A 17695-nucleotide genomic window follows, 5' to 3' on the forward strand; every position below is an offset into this window, starting at 1 on the left:
TAATACTGAAGTTTGTATGGACCAAATCGTCTGGTGTCATATGTTATGACGATTGTTTGGGCGGAACGAAAGATGCGCACTTTTTGCTTGAGTGTAGTATGCGAAATTGAGCAGATGTTTATGGCTACTTAAGAAAAGAAACCGAGATCTTTCCAACAAAAAAAGCTTGGATTATTGAATGAGAAATTGTGAAGGGGCAAAGTTTGGTGGTGCATTTCCTCTCGCCAGTCCAATAGTTTCGCTTCCTTGTAGACCTTAATGTGCTCACACTCCTCTGCGGTTAGACGCTCTTTCGCGCGGCATCAGTGAAGATTGCTAATGTGAACCAAAAGGAGTCATTTTTTGCGCTCTTTTCATTGTTTTAACGTATTTGCTAAAATGACCACACTATTTCTATTCATTTAAATATTTAAAATGTGCGCATATAATTTTGACCCGACGGCATAACGTCATATTTTTATAGTGAAAACGCTAATTCTGTTTGTCCAACCAGACTTTCAGGGTCGTCCTTCCATTGGTGTTTACGACTCCCAGCTATTAGTTCGAATCGAACTGTTCGATACAAAATTACTATACTTGGAGAGAAATCAAAAATTGTTGATTGCGCATATAGTTTTGGCGTGCACTATACTAGGTGCGCTGCGAGCATAAGATTCAGTATCAAGGCTGCGCGCTACGCCTGCTAGGAGTTTTTTTCTTTCGCGATGGGCGCTTTCATTATCTTGTAGACTGATACGGCCAGACGAAGTCGATAGTCTCCTTCTCGTAACCCTCCTTCAGCTTCCAGGGGAGGTTGTGGGCAGGTTTCCAGGTGAGTTCGTGATAGTCAACCCATTACATAAGATAAAACTCAAAATCATACACCCAGCGTTTTGCGTACACTTTTTCGACGTCAAACCATCGCTCTCCTCGACCTAGTCTTGCTCGGCTGCTGGTAAATAGACCACCGCCGCTGCGCATCACATCGATCGAATTTCTGGTTTCTTCGGGTGCTTGGTGGGCGGTTTGAAATGTTGGGGCTGATAGTGAGCCAGTAGAAAGAGTCGTCAAGCCTGCGTTCCATGTTTCTGACGTGTTTATTCCTCTTATTAGAGGGTGACATTGTAAATGCTAGACTGGCCGGTTGTTGGAACACTTCACCTGCCTAAATATGAGTTGGATTGACCTAATTTCACTTATAATTTTCTTATTTTTTATTTCTAAATTAGACGCTTTCATGTATGCAATTTCGGCTGCGGCTTGTCATCGTATCGGTCAAGAGAACTACTTGATTAGAATCATTATTTCTTAACACCGGTATGAGCAGCCGAAAAGGAAAGAAACATCAGGAGTAGTACAGTTCTTGCAACTCTTAAAATACAGAAAAAATTAGTCAAATTTATTAAATTTCATGCTCTAATTACATGTTATACAGTACAAGTATTCTACAACCTCTCAGTAAACAGTAATTTATAGACTACTTTTGTCGAAGGGAGCGAAGTGACCAACTAAATGTAAGTTGTAAACTGCATGCATTTATAGGTAGGCTAAGCTTGAGCTAAATAAATAAACTATTAGGTACCTATAGTAAGGCTATGTCATCAGCCAATGGTTGACCTCTGACGACCCTGGTACCATGTACCAGGTATCCTGAAGTGTTCATGTGTCACACTTCATGTAATCAGGGTATACCCTTGGGGTTACGTATCCCTCCGACTTAGGTTCGGTTTACCGACCAATCAGAATGAGGAAGTGTACGTCATAAACTCTCATTCTCAAAGTCGAAATACATCGACTTGGCTGCGCAAACGCGCGGAGGCTCACTTCACAGTTAGAGTCTCGAATAGCACTTGAGCGCTCTTCTTCTCGGTCTCCACTTTGGCATGCCCCGTGGCACTGCGAAGAGCGGTGCGAAAGCACACTCCAAGGCAGCAGCCAGAAAGGCGCAAGCCAAGAACACTAAGCCTCGCCGCGAAGGATCTGCACTCCAGGAGGCTACTAAGGTGGCCTCTGAGGCGATCGGTTCACCCGGTGACGCGGCTGCGAGCAAGCGTGCATACAAGTGCCGCAGTCCGTCACCGTCGGTTTATCCAGACAACCGACTGAGCCCGCGACTCGTTGAACATGAGTATGATTTGGGCAGTGAGGACAAGGCCGAGTCCGGGAGCACTCATAGTGCTCCTGTGGGCTCCGTGGGGGGGCACACTCCAGTGCCCAGCGAGCACGACGACGACAACGTGCACTCGCTTGCTAGTGATTACGGTGATCACAGTCCCAGGAAGTATGTGCGCTCTGACTGTCCTGCCGCCATGACTAAGGGCTCTCTTAAAGCTGACGACGACGAGGAGGAGAAACCTATCAAACATCTTTCATTTGCCGAGGGCCTTGCGCATGCTAAGGCTGTCAAAGCCACAGCCGAAGACGCCGGCGCGTACCACGGGAACTTAGCCCCTGCTAGTCTTCGCACCCTCGAATCGGCGAAGAGCGCTGGCGGGCTGGTTGTAGTACACGGATGTTGTCGGGGACACGATCACCTCTTTAGAATATTGATCGATTCAGGGGCGTCGAAGAACTTCGCACGCCGCCAGACGTTGGCTCATAATAGCAACAACTTGTTCGATGCTTTGAGAGAAAGCAAAGGCAACGGGACGGTGTCTGTGCGACGGGCCGACGGGAAGGTCGTCACTGTCCCCAACATTCAAATGGACCTGGCCGTCAAGCTCGAAGACTTCGACAGCCCAGAAAAGTGTACTGTTATCGACATGGATCCCTACGATATGATACTGGGCATGCCCTGGTTCGAGAAGCACGAGCCCAGGATCGACTGACGAGGCAAGGTAATCGGTGCCAGCCGCCCTGCGAAGGCTGGCAGAGCATTGGTGAGTCATGTTCCCACCTCTGTCAGGGCCCAATCGCCCGCAAGGCCTGCCAGGGTACTGAAGCATCCGGAAGATACTTGGAAGTCGGGAGTCGTCGACGTAAATGACGACTCTGAGAAAGCTTCGATGGTGGCGGCGCTAGGAGGCACTGGCCAAGTGGGTGATTTAGGTCCACAAACGGGTAACATAGTTCCGCAGACAGCCGCAGCTGTCACGAAGGCTGGTAAAAGCGTGTCCAAGGTGGGTAACAGAGTTCCACACACGGTCGCCCAGGCCTTAACTGAAGAGGAAAACGTCGGATACGCTTTCTGTGTGGGTAACACAGTATCACACGAGGTGGCCCAGATCATAACTGAAGAGGAGGACGCGGGATGCGCTTCCTGGATGGGTAACATAGTACCACACGAGGCCTCGAGTGCCTCGGATGTCAGCACCACGACATCCCTAGACGTGGGTTACGAAGTTCCACGTCACGGTCGCTGTCAACGACGCCGCCGCCGCCGCCGAAAGTCGGATTTAAACATCGTTCACATCTTCGATGGCGAGACCGGTTTACTCGTCAAGGCATCTGGTGTCCACTTGGAACCGCTGCGAGAGGTTGCAGAAATACTGAACCACAAGGAAATGACGGCCGAGTCTTTTCTTGTCAACCTCAAGGTTGGGTAGATTGCCGAGATGGTGCTCATAAGACCAGGGACCACTCGGGAGGAGCTGAACGTCTCATCTGTCTTGGATGGGAACGTCCTAGATGAGATGAGCAAGCCGCGTCAGCCGCGCTTGGGTTCTGAGATCCTTGAGAACCCCAAGTATCCAGTGTATCCTTTGGTGACGGAGCACGCGGGCGTGGTAAGCAAGCACCCACCGACTCAACTCCCACCGGATCGAAGCGTACGGCATGAGATCGATCTCGTGCCTGGCACAAAGTACTGTGTCACGAGACAATGGCCTCTTCCGCGCGAACAGTGCGAGGTCATCAATGCCTTCTTCGCTGCAAAAGCGAAGGCAGGCATGGTGCGGGAGACAAAGTCCCCGCACTTGACGCCAACTTTCCGCGTTCAGAAGCCGAACGGGAAGTGGCGTCTAGCTCACGCTTAGAACAAGCTGAACAACGTGACGGTGCCGGCTCTGACACCAATTCCCACGAAAGGACGTGTTGTTGAACAACATGGCCGGAAGCGTACTGTACAATGCGCTGGATTTGGTAGACGGATACTACCAGATCCTGATGCGCGAGAGTGACATCCCGATCACCGCGGTGAGCACTTCAAGCTGCATGCTTTGGGAGTGGACTGTCATGCTTGTCTAAGGCCCCGGCGACACTCAACCGTCTGGTGATGCAACTGCTCAGTCTATTGCGCGCCTTCGTACAAACGTACTTCGACGACATTGTCGTTCATAGCTGTGCCGAGGGAGGCAAGATGGCCACGGAGGTGGATTTGGGGCACCTCCACCGAGTGCTTGACGTGATGCGAGCGAACAAGCTCTACGCCAACATCGACAGGTGCGTCTTCGCGTCCCCAGAGATCAAGGTTCCCAGTTGCTTCGTCAGCAACGTGGACGTTCGGGCTGACCCAGACAAGGTCAAGGCCATAGCAGCATGGCCAACGCCCCGATCCCAGAAGGATCTTCAAAAGTGTTTGGGGCTGGCTAACAACCTTCAAAAGTACAGCGCAGGGTACGCGGGCCTCGCTAAGCCCTTGCCGGGCTCCTTCAGAAGGACGCCGACTGGCGCTGGGAGCAAGAGCACCAGAATGCCTTTGACAGCATCAAGGTCAGTCTCCAAGAGGCTCCTGTCCTGGCTCTGCCGGACGAGACGAAGCCATTCAGCGTCGTCTGCGATAACTCTAACTTTGTGATCGGTTGTGCATTGCTACAGACCGACACGGCTGGACACGAGCTAGTCATCTCGTTCCAGTCCAGGCAGCTCAAAGCCGCCGAACGGAGCTACCCTGTCCAAGACAAGGCGCTCCTGGCAATGAAGTACGCCTTTGTGAAGTTTCGGGTTCATCTTCTGGGCTCACAGCCCTTTGTGATCTACACAGACCACGCATCCTTGAGGACGGCGACGAATTCGCCTCACCTCTCCCAACGGATGGCGAGGTGGCTGACCTTCTTCGCGAAGCACAGCTTCCGCGTTGAGTACAAGCCGGGCAAGCTCAACGTGCTTGCGGACGCCCTCTCTCAGCGTCCAGACTACGAGTTGGCCCATCTCACACGGGTGGCAACGAATCTATATGATCGGATACGCATGGCGTATCGGGACGATGAGTCTGTCGCGCATATCGTCAAGTTCCTTATGGCAGGAACGAGCGCGAAGTCCGACTGGCTCTCGTCGCGACAGCGCTCACGGCTCCACCGATATGAGTTGAAGGATGGCCTCCTCTATTACCTCCACGGGTCATCGTACCCAACGACGAGGATCTGAAGTTCGATATCCTCGCGGAGGCGCACAACGCGCCCTCCAGCGGCCACTTGGGCCGCGAGAAGACCTTTCTGTCGGTCTCTCAGGCCTTCTGGTGGACCCACATGTACAAGTGGGTCGCACGGTACGTGGCGACATGCGAAACATGGCAGCGGGTTAGACCCGCAGGGCACATTTCGGCTCCGGTACAAAGCCTGCCCGTACCGGCTGCCTGTTTGAAGTCGATGAGTCTTGACTTTATCTTTGGGATTCCCGCCGACGGACACGGCAATTGTGGTGTTCGTGTGTCGGCTGAACAAGATGTACCATCTTGCTCCAGTGCCGGTTACCGTCACAGGCGAACAGACCGCGATTGATGGCGTGCTCGGCTATCACGGTCTCCCGGAGACGATTACCTCGGACCTAGACCCGCTATTAACGGCCGCGTTTTGGAAAGCGCTGTTTCCTTTACTCGAAACGCGTCTGCAGATGCCCACTGCGGACCATCCGCAGACAGACGGACGGGCGGAGCGTGTCAATCGAGTGCTCTAGGACACTTTGCACAGTGTGTGCGCGGGAGTCCCACACACGTGGTCGACGCAGCTTCCAGCTGTTGAGTTTGCGCTCAACAACGCGGTACACGCGTCCACGGGGCTCACGCCGTTTTACTTAAATTAATTCCGTCACCCCAGAGTGTTCTTCGAGAAAACGCTGCATCCTCTATTCTAAGTGGGGGGAGGCTAGGAAAATCTCTTTCCTCCAAGGTATCAGATGTGAGACCGGTTTCGCTGCGGAAACGAGTGGAGTCCTTTGAGGATACCGAGCTGAGTGAGGTCGACAGGGTCCGCGATGCCATGGCAGCGGCCCAGGACAGACAGAAGTAAAACCCTGACAAACATGGAAGAGGAAACTTAACTGTGTTTAAGGTGGATGAATTCGTGTTATTCGACACATTGAACCTACCGCTACACACTGTCAGCTCTGTCGGCAGCAGCAAGCTGAAGCACCGCTTCATTGGACCGTCCCCGGTGCGTACCTCTCACGAAGACTTAGTTATTTCCCAGTAGGGAGCTTCGCCCCTACTGGACTCCAGCGCTCCCCAGGTCCCGGGATCCTGGCTTCTGCCAGTGACCCTTGAGAATGGGCTTGGGGAAAGTCAGCCTAGGTGTCTCTCCGCGGGACAGTTACGCCTGAAGTTGCCCAGCTTCCCGCAGCCGAACAGCGTATGTCGCGCTTTTCGGCGGACCCGAGTTCCATGGGAACTGGTCCGGTGGGGGTGGCCCACAGAATTCCCTGGCCACGATGAGACCGGCATACGCGCCTGGCGATGGCTGTACTCTTTTTGAAGCGCCACTTAAATCGCCTCTTCGAGGGTGCTTGACTGCACCTGGAACTGCCTAGTGAGCGCCGGGCCCACAGGAAGGCCATGAACACTGTCACCTTGGTGTGTTCGTTGAGTGGGTTGGCCACTAGGGACGCCGTGAGCTCCTGCATCTCTTAAACGTACTCGTGCAGCTCACGCCTTCCTTATTTGCATGAGAGGAAGCGCGAGCGCTGTCGGTACTTGTAGTTCGCCGGGAGGAGCGCGGCTCGAAGCTGTTTGTACAGCTGAGCCCCGGATGTAAAAACATCTAGGCGGTGTCGCCTCCCGCATGTACGCCCAACTCTTAGCACGACCACAAAGGCTGAAGAGCGCAAAAGCAACGCGGAGCTGCTCGGTCGAGATCAGAGCCGCGTCCATCGCGAGCTCTACCTCTCGATCCCAAAAGTGAATATTCTCACCTTCCTTCCCTTCATACGGCTACACCTTCAGCCGTATTGGCTTCGGGTGTGGCGGACTTGTTCGCCGCCGGAGCCTGCAGGTTTCCCCGCACATATGCGATGATCCCTCGTCGCTTATAGGCGTCAAAAGCATTGACACGCTCGAGCTGCTCGGCCGGTGTTGACGCCACCAGGCTCTGCAGGGCCTCCATCTCGAAGATGCCAGCCATCTTCCAAACCGACTTAAGCTGTGAGTCGATTAGATGGGAGAAGTCGCTCCTGCCCATGGCGACGAACTTCAGAGAGGTTCAGGTAGTCTACCCGCGTTGGCGTGGGTTGACTACAAGTGCTACCATGTGTGATGGGGTCACATAGCACCTTGCGCTAGAGGAAGTCGGCTTCTGAGAGTCTACAAACTCTCAGTCAACAGTAGCTCACAGGTCCCTTTTGTTGAAAAGAAAGGAGTGAACAGTTTAAAATAAGTTGTAATCTGCATGTATTTATAGGTCTAAGCTTGAGCTAAATATAAAGAATAAAGTACTGGATTATCGATCGGTAATCTATCCGTCATTTATTCGAATTTTATTTAGGTTCTCATTATTCCAAGCCTTGTGTTATTCCAGAAACTAAAGTTGCTATTTTTAATACAATGCAAAGAATTAGACTACCTGTACTACTAAGAAGGGGTGAAACGTTGAACATTGCTTCCGCATTTCAATGCCCGCTATGGGTAATGATGGGTGGCGAGAGCAAAGCACACTGTCGAAGCAAAACTGCGCTAAGAAACGCTTCATAGCCAACGCGACCATCGGCTACAGTTATTACTTTAACTAAAAAAAGATCATTTGTTCAACACACAGCTACAATTAACACCGATAGTTTTGATGACTCTTCTACATGCAGCACTCACGAGTTGTTGAACACAAGCAACTCGTTGATATATTTTCTGTTTTTCACTTTTCTTGGAAAAATCGCGAGAATAACGGACCCTTCCTCGCAGGAAACCGGCAGGTGGTTGCCGAACTCAGATCGCTTCCACGCTTGCCGTCGTTCGCCAGCTTTCAACGTACATACTACTAGACGGGGAGACACGAGCCAATGGCCGCTCTTACTTTGTTACGAAAACCTTCTTAAGCGACTCGACACGCACGGGGCCCGCCCGTGAACGCACCGGGTATCGGTCCAAATACGTGATCTCGCACTTGTTGTTGGTTTTGATGTCCTTGCACAGCGCCTCCCATACCTTGTTCTTCTTCATCTGGATGGGCGTCACGGGATCCTGCAACTCCTCACCGCTAGCGTAAACACGCTCGCCTATCTCAGCCTCCGGGCTTGGGTCCAGCAGTTCGACCTTGCCCTTGTCGTTAGCCACCAGCAGGATGGCGCCCGTGGAGCGTGTCCGCACCACCTTGACCATCTTGAGATTGCAGAGTACCACAACCTTTCGGTCTACAAGCTCCTCCTCGGCGAAGTACGGCTGGTGTTCCATGACCATCTCGAGCTCCTCACCCTTGCCGATGTCCACCGTCTCAATGTAGTGGCGTTCCGAGTTCGGGTGCGCTTTCACCTCGGTGATCTTGCCAACCCGCAGGTCCAGCTGGGAGAAGACGATAGGGGAGCTATACACGTCCGACTTGACCATGGTAGAGGAGACGTAGAGTTTGTTTTTGGACCGAAGGCTGAAGAACCACTTGAGCACTGGGAGACAGCTTGGGAAATGATTTAGACATACGTACCCGGCTCCCCAAAGCCTGGACCCGAGAAGCCCCTTTGGGCAGCCAACTTCAAGCACGCGGTTGTGCGGGTTTCCGCCAATCGGATCGCACAGTCCATGGAAAGGGCGTTGTCGTTGGCAGAATCTGCTGCGCCTGCTGGCCCTGTATGTGTGCCTTCGCATGCTAGATAATGCGGGCACCTACAATTACCGTCAACTACTGTCGCCCGGGCTATCAAGCGCACAGCAAGCAGCTTAGCAACGCCGAGGTTAGCCAGAGTAGCTCTTATAGAACGAGGCGACGGACTTGTTGATCAGGAGATGGGCTGAAGTCATGACATGGTCCCTGCCAAATCTTATACACCTTGAAGTTCCAGCTCTTGGTTTCTCGACAATTGCTGTGCTAGGAAAATGAAACTGTACTGATCCCTTGACTTTTAGACATTAGATTTTTCGCAGTCGTTATTGCAGAGAAAGGGCTGGTCAAAAACACGCAGTGATGAATCATCAGAGGTATCATCACTGATGATACCTCTACATTCATTCGTCAAAATAATGTTATTCCGAGCGGATCACCTCGCAGGCTCGGTATTTCTCTGTGAGAACACAAGCTGCGAGCACCATCGGCGGTTGTACATGCTCATACCTCGACGTGCTCTCGTTTATCATGTGGACGCTCTCTGCCCGTATCTGATTACAACTCAAAATGTCAATTTTACTAAATAATCGACAATAATTCAACTTCTTTATATCAGCCTTGATTTTATTAATACTAGTTTTGTGGGCTTTTCCAAGATGGGTTGATTGAATGGGCTAGACCCAAAAACCGATCCAATCGGCTTAGCACTAATTCTCACATTAGGTACGATATCGGACTTAAAAGAAGCGGTAGGGTACCATCTGTAGCTCTTTGGGCCCGGAACTCTGTTTCAGCAGTAGCTGCTACAGCTAAAATAATATCTTCCAACAACTGCTCCTACCTCACACTCTTTCGTGATTTATGTGTTTCGTCATCCACGTTTAGCATTTCTAAGCGCCTTTTATAGGCGCGAGTTGGCTTCTGAAGTTTGTCTTGAACTTGTGCTATTCGCAAGTCGACCACTACCGGTGCCGTTGCCGACAACATGTGCGTACAGCAATCTGTTACATGTACAGCGCTTAGTCCGACACTCAATTGGCGTATTGGTGGCATAGGAAACCGTGAAGGAGAGTGTTAGGACTTCGGGCGTGGCGTCAGGGCGTACACAGCGATTCCGGCGTCTTAATGCCCCATCCCAGTGCTGCTTGGGGTCGAACCAACATCACCACACGCAGAGTCTCCCGTTCATTTCCAAGCCACTACAGGTAGGCCTCAATCTCTTCGGGATGTATTGTGCCGTGTCTGCAGCAATCCATGCTACAGGCAGAGCTGGAACTTCAAGGTGCATAAGATTTGGCAGGGACCATGTCATGACTTCAACATAAACACGCCCATCTCCTGATCAACAAGTCCGTCGTTCTGCCAACGACAACGCCCTTTCCATGGACTGTGCGATCCGATTGGCGGAAACCCGCACAACCGCGTGCTTGAAGTTGGCTGCCCAAAGGGGCTTCTCGGGTCCAGGCTTTGGGGAGCCGGGTACGTACGTCTAAATCATTTCCCAAGTTGTCTCCCAGTGCTCAAGTGGTTCTTCAGCCTTCGGTCCAACAACAAACTCTACGTCTCCTCTACCATGGTCAAGTCGGACGTGTATAGCTCCCCTATCGTCTTCTCCCAGCTGGACCTGCGGGTTGGCAAGATCACCGAGGTGAAAGCGCACCCGAACTCGGAACGCCACTACATTGAGACGGTGGACATCGGCAAGGGTGAGGAGCTCGAGATGGTCATGGAACACCAGCCGTACTTCGCCGAGGAGGAGCTTGTAGACCGAAAGGTTGTGGTACTCTGCAATCTCAAGATGGTCAAGGTGGTGCGGACACGCTCCACGGGCGCCATCCTGCTGGTGGCTAACGACAAGGGCAAGGTCGAACTGCTGGACCCAAGCCCGGAGGCTGAGATAGGCGAGCGTGTTTACGCTAGCGGTGAGGAGTTGCAGGATCCCGTGACGCCCATCCAGATGAAGAAGAACAAGGTATGGGAGGCGCTGTGCAAGGACATCAAAACCAACAACAAGTGCGAGATCACGTATTTGGACCGATACCCGGTGCGTTCACGGGCGGGCCCCGTGCGTGTCGAGTCGCTTAAGAAGGTTTTCGTAACAAAGTAAGAGCGGCCATTGGCTCGTGTCTCCCCGTCTAGTAGTATGTACGTTGAAAGCTGGCGAATGACGGCAAGCGTGGAACCGATCTGGGTTCGGCAACCACCTGCCGGTTTGCGAGGAAGGGTCCGTTATCTTCGCGATCTTTCCAAGAAAAGTGAAAAAAACAGAAAATATATCAACGAGTTGCTTGTGTTTAATAACTCGAGAGTGCTGCATGTAGAAGAGTCATCGAAACCATCGGTGTTGCTGGTGGCTTTCGTATCGTCGCGCTGTTTTTGTGTGTACTTTAGTAAAGACCAAACTGTGGTCTAAGCGGTACGAAGCACTCATAACAATGAGCAACAAGTACACTTTTACTACGTTGTTGGTTGTTAGGCTTGTAGCTACTACATGTATAGTACTATGTAGTAGTATTGAGTACGACGTGTAGCGCCACTTGCCTTCATTGAATCCCATTCTCGCTGTGAATCTTCATCACGAGTCGCCCGCAAAGGTGCCGTCGTCGCCGCTATCCCCGCCAAAGTCGCCGCCCCCTGTGTCTCCACTGAAAGTGTACGTGTTGTCGGAAACAGCCCCCATATCGCCGCTGTAATTACTGTTGTTATTGTTGTGGCCACCGTAGATGGAACCCAACGCAGCGCCAACGCCCAATCCTCCCAGCGCTCCGAGTGCTCCAGCAGCCATTGTATTGCCACCTCCACGATTCTCATGATAGGGAGACGATTCATACGCCACAGGAGCCGAGGCATAGGCGTAAGGAGCCTGCTGTTGTTGGCCAGCGTACGTGCCGTATTGGCTTGTAGCTTCAACGGATTGTGCGTACACATATTGTTCTTCTCTCTCCTGCTGCGCACGACGCGCTGGCAGGTAGCAGCAGCACACGCAGCAGAGCAGCAACAATACGAAGAAAATGAAGGTGCCAGATACGCCACTCGAGTGCGAACTTGGATGGTAGTCATCGCCCCCGTAATGGTAAGTGGGTACCGCACGGCGACAGCGACATTCGTACGGGCTTGCGGCGCACTGGGCATCTCTTGGACAGCAGCACGGAGCACCAGACGCCATACCGACGCAGAATTGACCCGGTTGGCCGCGAAACGCATGGTCGCACTGGCCTGTTTGCTGGCACAGGCCGCAGCCCGAGGTGGCCGCGGATAACGTCGCGTTCTCCACGAATTCCTCGAATTGCTGACCAGACCTCAGCAAAGCAGCATCGTTATTGCCAGTGGGTACGAACACGGGAGATTCCCCAGCGCAGACGCCCAACGCCGAGAGCAACACCAACGCGAGCCACAGGAACCGCTCCATCACGTCAAAAAGAAATGAATAATCAGTGTCACTAGAAGTGGATACCGAGGGATTCAGTTGAGTGGCATTTGTGTTAAGCACACAACGAAGTCATCGCCAGCCAAAAGCCAAATTTTGCCAATCAAGATGAGCCGCATCTTCGTGGGGCTTGAGACGTCCTTCGTCCATGACCTCCCGGCGACGCTCGACAAGGTACGGCCCATCAACTTCATCTCCATACTGTTTCCTTCATCGTCCTCATCGTTGCATTGCATTGTTGCTCCACCCAGGTCTTCGAGGACAAGATGAATGGCATGGTGGTGCCGCTCTTCCATCCTCGGTATGAAATATTGCATCGCTATAACTTTGAAAGGGTTGGTATTCATCATTTTTATTGCTTTCCTTACTGCCAGCTTCAAGCGCGATGACCGCGAGCTCTCGGACTCTCGCGACGGCCCACAAGCTCGCTCGGATCTGGTCATGGACTCGCGTGGATGGACTGCATCCGTGGTAGGCAATATCTCGAAGTGGATGGACCTGGATGCTGCCACACTGGATGGACGTCTTAGCGCAGAGAAAGTTTTCAAGCAGGAGGTTGCTTGGGCTTCGCATCTATCCGTGCCGGCCGTGATGCTGCCGACACCGCGCCATGCTCACGCTTCGGCCAACTACGCGCGTGTACTGAACCAGTCGCTAACGCAAGCACAATATCTTCAATTCTGGGTGCGCATCCCGTTGACAACAAGATACCAGTCGAACGTCAAGGCACCGATGGAGATTGATCCCGTGGGAGGACTCCGTGGTGCTGCCATGATGGAAACGGACGAAGAGAACGAGGAGCTCACGGACACGTGGGAAACGTGGGATGCGCTGCGTGCTCGTTGCGAGTATCACCCCAAGCTGCACGTGGCGCTGGAAATCACAGCCGATCTGCCTAGCGCCGAGGAGATCCAGCGCTGGCTAGGCGAACCTGTGAAGGTAAGTTTGGCTAGAGATGAGGAAAGGATATAAACTGGTCTCTTGACAATTTGTTGTGAGCGTAGGCAGCAATTATCCCAACCGACATCTTCCTGACGAACCGGAAGGGCTACCCGGCTCTGTCTCAACGACACCAGACGCTGATGGCTCAGCTTTTCCAGCACAACATCCAGTTTTACCTCAGTGGGCGACCTCGTCACCGTGGGAAGCTCTTGCCGTATGTACAGTATCTACACTACCTGTACAGTAAGCGGCCGAGTCAGGACCGTAAGGCGCAGTTTGAGTCGCCGTATCTAGACTATCTCCAAGCTCCCTTGCAGCCTCTGATGGACAATCTGGAATCGCAGACGTACGAGACGTTCGAGCAGGACGCTTTCAAGTATAACCAGTACGAAAAGGCGATCACCCAGGCGTTGGAGCAGACTCCAGAAGATAAAGAGTCCATTGTGATGGTTGTGGGCGCAGGTCGTGGTCCGCTCGTGCGCTGTGCTCTTCGCGCCGCTACTGTCGCCAACCGCAAGACGCGGATGTTTGCAGTCGAGAAGAACCCGAACGCCGTCATCACTCTGCGCAACCTCAAGATCTCGGAGAAATGGGACAACGTCACGATCATCGCGTCAGACATGCGTAGCTGGCACACCGAGGAGCGTGCTGACATCATGGTGAGCGAGCTTCTGGGGTCTTTTGGAGACAACGAGCTGTCTCCAGAGTGTCTCGATGGCGCGCAAGACTTCTTGCATGGTAAGTATCCCAGGCACCTTACGATGTGGTTGTTTGAAGTCCCTGACTTGTATGGGGTAATATGTTGTAGAAAATGGCATCAGTATCCCATGCGAGTACACGTCGTTCGTGACACCTGTAATGTCCTCCAAGCTCTGGAACGAAGTCAAAGTGCACGACTCGCTCAAGAGCTTCGAGACGCCCTATGTGGTGCGACTTCACAACTTTTACGCCTTGGCACCCACGCAGAAATGCTTCCGGTTCACGCACCCGAAGTTTAACGCGAGGATCGACAACCGCAGACAAGCAGAGCTTCGGTTTATCGCTGCAGAGAGCGCTGTCGTCCATGGACTGGCGGGTTACTTCGATGCTGTGTTGTTCGGTGACGTGACGCTGAGTATCGAACCAGACACGCACTCGGATGGCATGTTCAGTTGGTTCCCCATCTACTTCCCATTGCGCCAACCACTGCGCTTCCACAAGGGAGAGGAAGTTGTCGTCAACTTCTGGAGACTCGAGTCCAACAACCGTGTCTGGTACGAGTGGTCTGCGTCTTCGGGCGATGGCAAATGTCACGTTCCGATTCACAATCCTAATGGACGGTCTTACTGGATCGGACTGTAGGGATGGCATCATCCAGTTCATTGGTACAATTGTTAGCTAGCTGAGTTGTGAGCTACCAAAAGTTGACTAGGATTGTGTGAATGGAGTGACTAGAATTCGTCACGGGTCTCTGACTTCTCCACTGTCTGGACGATCTTCTCGGAAGAACTTCTCTTCTGGGTTTCATGGTCTTGGTCTGCGTCTTGGTCGGGATGAGCGATTTTCTCCCAGTCTTGCAGGCTCCCGCTGACGACGTTGAGGAACATACTCTTGAGTGCTTCCTCCACTTCGATATCTCCTCCAAACCCACGAAGCTGATAGAGGAGCTGAGCTAGAGTCTTGCTGCATCGTTTCACACGCTTTGGCCAGGATGAACGCGTCGAGTACTGTTTGAGCAGTTCCCACGCGTCAGCAATGCCGTTGCTTACTGCAAAGCGCAGGCGTGCAGCGTCTCCGTGTGCGTCTTTGAGACCCGCTAGATTGGCGCCAGTGGTGCTGGAGACGGCGAGTACTGGGATCGTGATGTTGTATGCATGCCAGCTCACTGGGACGCCTGGCTGAGTCGTAATGGTTGCGTTGTCCTGCTGCATGAGCACCACGACGTTTGCACCGCGACGCTGGGCATTCGACACCTTCTCAAACTCGGAGCATTTTCCTGCTAGTCCTGCTGGAATCAGCACAACTTTTCCTTCAAATTCTGAGTGGGTTGCACTGTCCTTTGTGGCGTCTGTGCATGCTTGAATTCCATCGAGTGGGGCTGCCAGAAGGAACGGCATTTTTGTGGGTAGTACACTGCCATAGGTCGCTGCCAAGAAGGTTCCTACTTGGGTTCCATCGTCTCCTTTTTTGTCAACAGACAAGACCACGCCGCTGCGTGCTATTGCGGATTCTATGTAATCTTCTTCGTCTGCATATCGAGGCTTGCACGTGTACGGCTTGCGCTCACAGGTCATGGGGATAAAGCGACCGTAGATGGTCATCTGCTCGGCTGCAATGCGCAGCATGTCGCCACCAGTACGCCGGATCATGACGGATGCAATGGAAATTTCTTCGTCATTCTTTAATGCTGCTACAGGAGCACTGACGTCGTCTGTGGGGCTCACCACTAAGAGAGCAGCGGCGCCCATTTGGTCGGCTAGAAGAGCCTTGTGCTCGAACGTACACTCCCCGCGATCCACGACCAGCACGACCGAGCGGTTGGCCGCCTCAACTTCCATTGATTCGGATTCAGGAAGTAGTTCGCAGCCGAACCGGTTCTTCCTGCGCTTGGGGAAGTAGAGCGAGACCTCGCGAGATGTCATCGGACCACCAAAATCGTCGCGGAGGTACTGGATGGGGGCCAATCCATTGCGCAGGTAGATGCGGCCCCATGGGGATTCGGGGGAGACCTCGGTGGTTGCAGTTGTCGCTTCTTCTTCCCCATTGAAGAAGATGAAGCTCAGGGTTAGAAGTAGCAGCGTGACGGGTGATCTCATCGTTGTGCGGCGTGTTGGCGACTGAAGCATGACGCGTCTCTTCGATCTATTAATTTTGAAAGGATTGACTGTCGCAATTCGGTATACTGTATCAGAGAGGTATGGTAGTGTCTTTATTTTGACTGCCATTTTGGAAATATGCTTTGTTTTACGCGATGATTTGCTCGATTTTAAGTTTCGATACATAGCGTAATACATGCCTGTACCGCACCAATTTCTATTAACTAAAACTAACTCTGTTCAAACGTGGTGCGGTGAGCTATGTGGAATTTTACCAAGTAAAACGCGTAGCTTTCACGCGTTTTTACAAACGTAATTACTCTCAGATTTCATTGCGTAGATGTTATTTTTTCAAGATTCTCAGCCTCCGCAGAGGGCTCTGGTGCTTTGGTGAGCGTTAAAGCATGAGAGCTAACATGCGTGTGCGTTTGTCTATGTTAGGTGCTGATCACGACGAACAAAGCTCTGGTAACTGCTTAACGCGCTCTGTGTTGCTACAGGGCGGTGGGATGGCCAACGCGTTCAGATGCTACGCGTCTGGGAGGGATTCTCTTTCAGTGCTGTTTTCTTCCTCTAATTGTGGTAATAAAAAACGATTGCGATAATGCTAAAGAGTGTGTTGTATGTGGTTTTGATTTGTGTTGGCGCGGGGCAAATCACTTAAAGAATGTAAAGTGTTGAGGTCCTTGTCTTCATACTACATGTAATCCTACATAGATTCCAATACACTACAGTACACCATTTAGGCCGTGTTCGATTTAAGCTAAAACCAGCTGTAATTGGTACCGTATTAAAAAACTGGAATGTCTCAACCAGCTTTATTCCGCTAAGAAACACAAAAAATGACATCCAGCCAAACGACTGGTTTCAAAATTTAGCTCTGGGTTGAATTTTGAATCGTCCTGCTTTGCGCCTTCAAATCCAGATGGAACACGATCACTTATTTTATCTTTATTTTACTTAACAAAACGACTGTTCTACAGCTCTAGCTTATTTTCGAACAAGCTGGATTTGCCCCTGCAAACCGAACACGGCCTTACTGATATCAGCGATTAATGTTACAGGTCGTCGAGTGAAACGAACACTCGATGACGCTTTTTGTACTACCTCTGTATGTGTGGACTGCTGAATCCCGTCTCTGTCGCACAAAGCAAAGCTTACACTCGTGCATGAGTTTCTAGAAGGCAGGTTCTAGAAGCTGTAGGAATTCGTGGCGAACTGCCACGAGGACAAACTATTAATAGCCCAGTTGAAGCTCTGCTAAGACAAAACAATTCATTTTGCTTTCTTTTGCTAGCTAGTGATCACAAAGTATACTTTGTGGACGTACCAGAAGCTGCGGCAAGAAAGAAGAGAGCGGGACGACCGCTGCAAGACAAGTCGACCTGCACGGCGTGGAGCCAAATCGCAAATCAATCTAAGCTAAAGAACACAATGGCGGTCGATGCAGATGGTGATGCTCAAATGATAGTACCTCATCCTGTTTTTGACGTGGTTCAGCCGCCGAGTCTCAACGCCTGGGGCCAGGCGTCACTTGCATCGTGGGTGCGACAGCGCCGTCAGTATGAAGCCAAGATTCGCAACTGATGTGCCGTCACGGGCGAGCAGTACGACCACGTTGTGACCTCCATTCGCAACTCGATCGAGCCACGCATTCT

The 17695-nt window shown here is 51.9% G+C and overlaps 5 protein-coding genes across 5 annotated transcripts; 2 read left to right on the forward strand and 3 right to left on the reverse strand.

Annotated features, from left to right (window-relative positions):
* Positions 1 to 7967: 7967 nt before the first annotated feature.
* PITG_12486 (uncharacterized protein) lies at positions 7968 to 8977 on the reverse strand (the record flags this gene model as incomplete). The annotated part of the gene is made up of 1 exon (XM_002900325.1): positions 7968 to 8977. One exon carries the CDS (start codon positions 8660 to 8662, stop codon positions 8129 to 8131), a length of 534 nt encoding a protein of 177 aa, XP_002900371.1.
* A 1397-nt stretch (positions 8978 to 10374) lies between these two features.
* Positions 10375 to 10980, forward strand: PITG_12487 (uncharacterized protein; the record flags this gene model as incomplete). The annotated part of the gene is made up of 1 exon (XM_002900326.1): positions 10375 to 10980. One exon carries the CDS (start codon positions 10447 to 10449, stop codon positions 10978 to 10980), a length of 534 nt encoding a protein of 177 aa, XP_002900372.1.
* A 328-nt stretch (positions 10981 to 11308) lies between these two features.
* On the reverse strand, positions 11309 to 12282 carry PITG_12488 (uncharacterized protein; the record flags this gene model as incomplete). The annotated part of the gene is made up of 1 exon (XM_002900327.1): positions 11309 to 12282. One exon carries the CDS (start codon positions 12280 to 12282, stop codon positions 11449 to 11451), a length of 834 nt encoding a protein of 277 aa, XP_002900373.1.
* A 135-nt stretch (positions 12283 to 12417) lies between these two features.
* On the forward strand, positions 12418 to 14583 carry PITG_12489 (protein arginine N-methyltransferase, putative; the record flags this gene model as incomplete). The annotated part of the gene is made up of 5 exons (XM_002900328.1): positions 12418 to 12474; positions 12552 to 12601; positions 12675 to 13239; positions 13305 to 13980; positions 14051 to 14583. The coding sequence occupies 4 exons, from the start codon at positions 12567 to 12569 to the stop codon at positions 14581 to 14583; spliced, it is 1809 nt and encodes a 602-aa protein (XP_002900374.1).
* An 89-nt stretch (positions 14584 to 14672) lies between these two features.
* PITG_12490 (uncharacterized protein) lies at positions 14673 to 16037 on the reverse strand (the record flags this gene model as incomplete). Its single annotated transcript, XM_002900329.1, has 1 exon — positions 14673 to 16037. The coding sequence occupies one exon, from the start codon at positions 16035 to 16037 to the stop codon at positions 14673 to 14675; it is 1365 nt and encodes a 454-aa protein (XP_002900375.1).
* Between the last annotated feature and the right edge of the window lie 1658 nt (positions 16038 to 17695).

Source organism: Phytophthora infestans, genomic scaffold (assembly GCF_000142945.1).
Source record: "Phytophthora infestans T30-4 supercont1.26 genomic scaffold, whole genome shotgun sequence".
NCBI classification, from domain to species: domain Eukaryota; phylum Oomycota; class Peronosporomycetes; order Peronosporales; family Peronosporaceae; genus Phytophthora; species Phytophthora infestans.